Source organism: Vigna unguiculata, chromosome 8 (assembly GCF_037176805.1).
Source record: "Vigna unguiculata cultivar grain cowpea cultivar isolate G323 ecotype 2 chromosome 8, ASM3717680v1, whole genome shotgun sequence".
In the NCBI taxonomy this organism is placed as follows: Eukaryota; Viridiplantae; Streptophyta; class Magnoliopsida; order Fabales; family Fabaceae; genus Vigna; species Vigna unguiculata.
The window spans coordinates 39,242,918-39,245,348 of record NC_140799.1 but is presented as its reverse complement, the minus strand read 5'-3'; the positions used below and the strand labels follow the sequence as shown (position 1 = coordinate 39,245,348).

General features: G+C 35.1%; 1 protein-coding gene across 1 annotated transcript; it reads right to left on the bottom strand.

Moving 5' to 3' along the window:
- Positions 1–1,040: 1,040 nt before the first annotated feature.
- On the bottom strand, positions 1,041–2,226 carry LOC114195159 (uncharacterized). The gene has a single exon (XM_028085550.2). The coding sequence runs from the start codon at positions 2,221–2,223 to the stop codon at positions 1,198–1,200; it is 1,026 nt and encodes a 341-aa protein (XP_027941351.2). The 5' UTR covers positions 2,224–2,226; the 3' UTR covers positions 1,041–1,197.
- Between the last annotated feature and the right edge of the window lie 205 nt (positions 2,227–2,431).

Below are 2,431 nucleotides of genomic sequence, written 5' to 3'. Positions count from 1 at the left end.
GTCCAAAAAGTTTCTATCATGTTTAATACAACAGGTTCTACTTGCAGACTATCATCTCTCCTGCACCATGCAAACCCATCCATACACATTATCAACCTTGTTGCATGTGGCATCAATTGTCCCGCGATGGAGGCTAAGTGGGCTGAGTTATAATCGAATCGTGACGCTTGGCCTGTTATACTCTTAAAGTAAAAAGTGGTGCGTCCTGACTAATAACTATAGCTTTTGGCCTAGTGGTAAGTGTTCGATCCTAACAATTAGTATCAGAGCCAAGGTCACAAGTTCAAGGTTCATAATTTAGTAACCAATAATTTTTTTATTTTGTAAATTAGTATCTAAATGTGTCATTATAGTGACCAACAACTTTTGATTACTAAAATTGATTATTAATGAAACATTTTCTTGTATCTTTTATTATCGAAATGTTATAGACATTTTACTTTAATTAATTATTTATCTTTCAAAATATTTAATTTATGAACTTGATGGATATATTTCGCTATGTATTTGTTTCTTTAGTTAATTTAGTATCACATATTTCTAATTTTTTGATATACTAAGACATAATTTTAACACAATATTTTAAATAAAAAAAAAGTATAACTGCATTTATCTTTTAATAAAATAAATGTAAAAGCTAGTTATTTAACTATGAAGTACATAGTAGTTTATGGTTAATTATAATTTTCCGTCATTATAATATCAACATTCATTTATGCACTACTGCAGTAGAATATTCATTCCAAAACATATACATCACTAAATTAAAACCTGCTTTCCTCAAGTTACTAAGCGTTGAAATCAGATAACAACATGCCTAAAAAGTTCACTCTCTACGCTACTTGTTTTTTTCTTTTGGATGTAATTCATGATTGAGGTGTATAGCTTCATTGAGATGGAGTTGCATTGCACCTAATATCCATTCAGAGTTTTTGTTTGATGCAAGAAGAAAAAGGGCTATAAAGGGAGTATGCAGATTGTTATATATGAAAATTCACTTGCGAAAAACTACAAACAAAAATCGATATACATGACCAATTTCTGAATAGCATTGCTACCATAGGCTTTACAAGACAGTATAAAATGGTAAAGTATAGTCAAAAGCTATTACACAAAGAACGAATTATAAACTTTAATTTTCACCATTCCTTTCGGCTATAACTTCTATATTCTACTGACACGTTGTATGGTTCCTCCTCATAACCCAAACAGGGAAAAAATCTTTGGCTTGTGGCATACCATTCTGGTTTTGGTTAACTCTCTATCACATTGCTTTGATTCTGTAGATGTCACACCTTTCAAGTCCTGTGCTTCCATTTTATCTTCTAACTTGCTCTGAGCATTGGCTTTTCCCATGTTACGAAGCCGAAACAAAAACTTCTTTATGTATTCCCTCTTCTTATTCCTTCTCCAAAACCCACTTTTTCTCTCATCTTTCTTTGTTCCCATACCAAGTTTTGAAACTGATGCCACCAGTCTCATCTTTCTAGCAAACACCAATCCTTTCGACTCAGATAGCACACTCATTCTTTCTGATGCTTCCTTTTTCTGAACCTCCTCACAAACCAGTTCAGCTCTGTCACTACACTGTGATTGACTTGACTTTGCTACTCTCACACTTTTCTTAAACTTGTGCCTGAAACCCCTGAATGAAGAAAGTGATCTACTCCTCCTGAAAACATGTTTTCTTCTCTTTTCTCCTCTCACATTCTCCAAAGCCACCATGAAGGGATCAGAGTCATTGTTATGCCGTGAAAGCCCAAGTCTAAACACCGAGGACCTTGAAGAAGACCTTGAAGACATGAGTTTTGATCTGTAAATGCTACCAACTTCAACTTTGTGAAGCCTTGGAGGAAGTTTGAGAGGCGGCATCAGTGGCAACACTTTGCCATCACAGAAAAGCTCATCAGCAAATGCCATAGTCTGCAATGAATCACCAAAAGGATTCTCATCCTTCTGCTTTCTCTCAGAGTCCAACTCACTCACACTAACATTGAATCTGCGACTTGTTTCAAATTCAAATTCAGACTCATCCCCAGTAAAGTCTGAATCTTCATATGCTGTTTCCGTCGGTGTTGTTGTGGGGTCTGTTTGAGAATCAAAGGGTGATCTCAGTTTGAGCCTGCTGGTAGGACTATTTGGTTCACTGTAGAAATACATTTCTGAGATGAAACTACATGCACTCGTGTAGCATGATTCGTTACAGCAAGAGTTGTCTGTCATGTTTCAAACACAACACAAACCTTAACAGACTTGTGTAGGGATTGTTGTTGTTGTTCCTGAAATGAAGGGATTTGAATTATATATATTTGAAGAACTTTGTTGTGATCTCTGAAAGTAATGTTCAAAGTTCAAAGGTCTACCTGAATTAAATGGAGTTTTTCTGCTCTTCTGTCTCTTTCTGTGTTGGCCTTATATTAATTCTGCATTT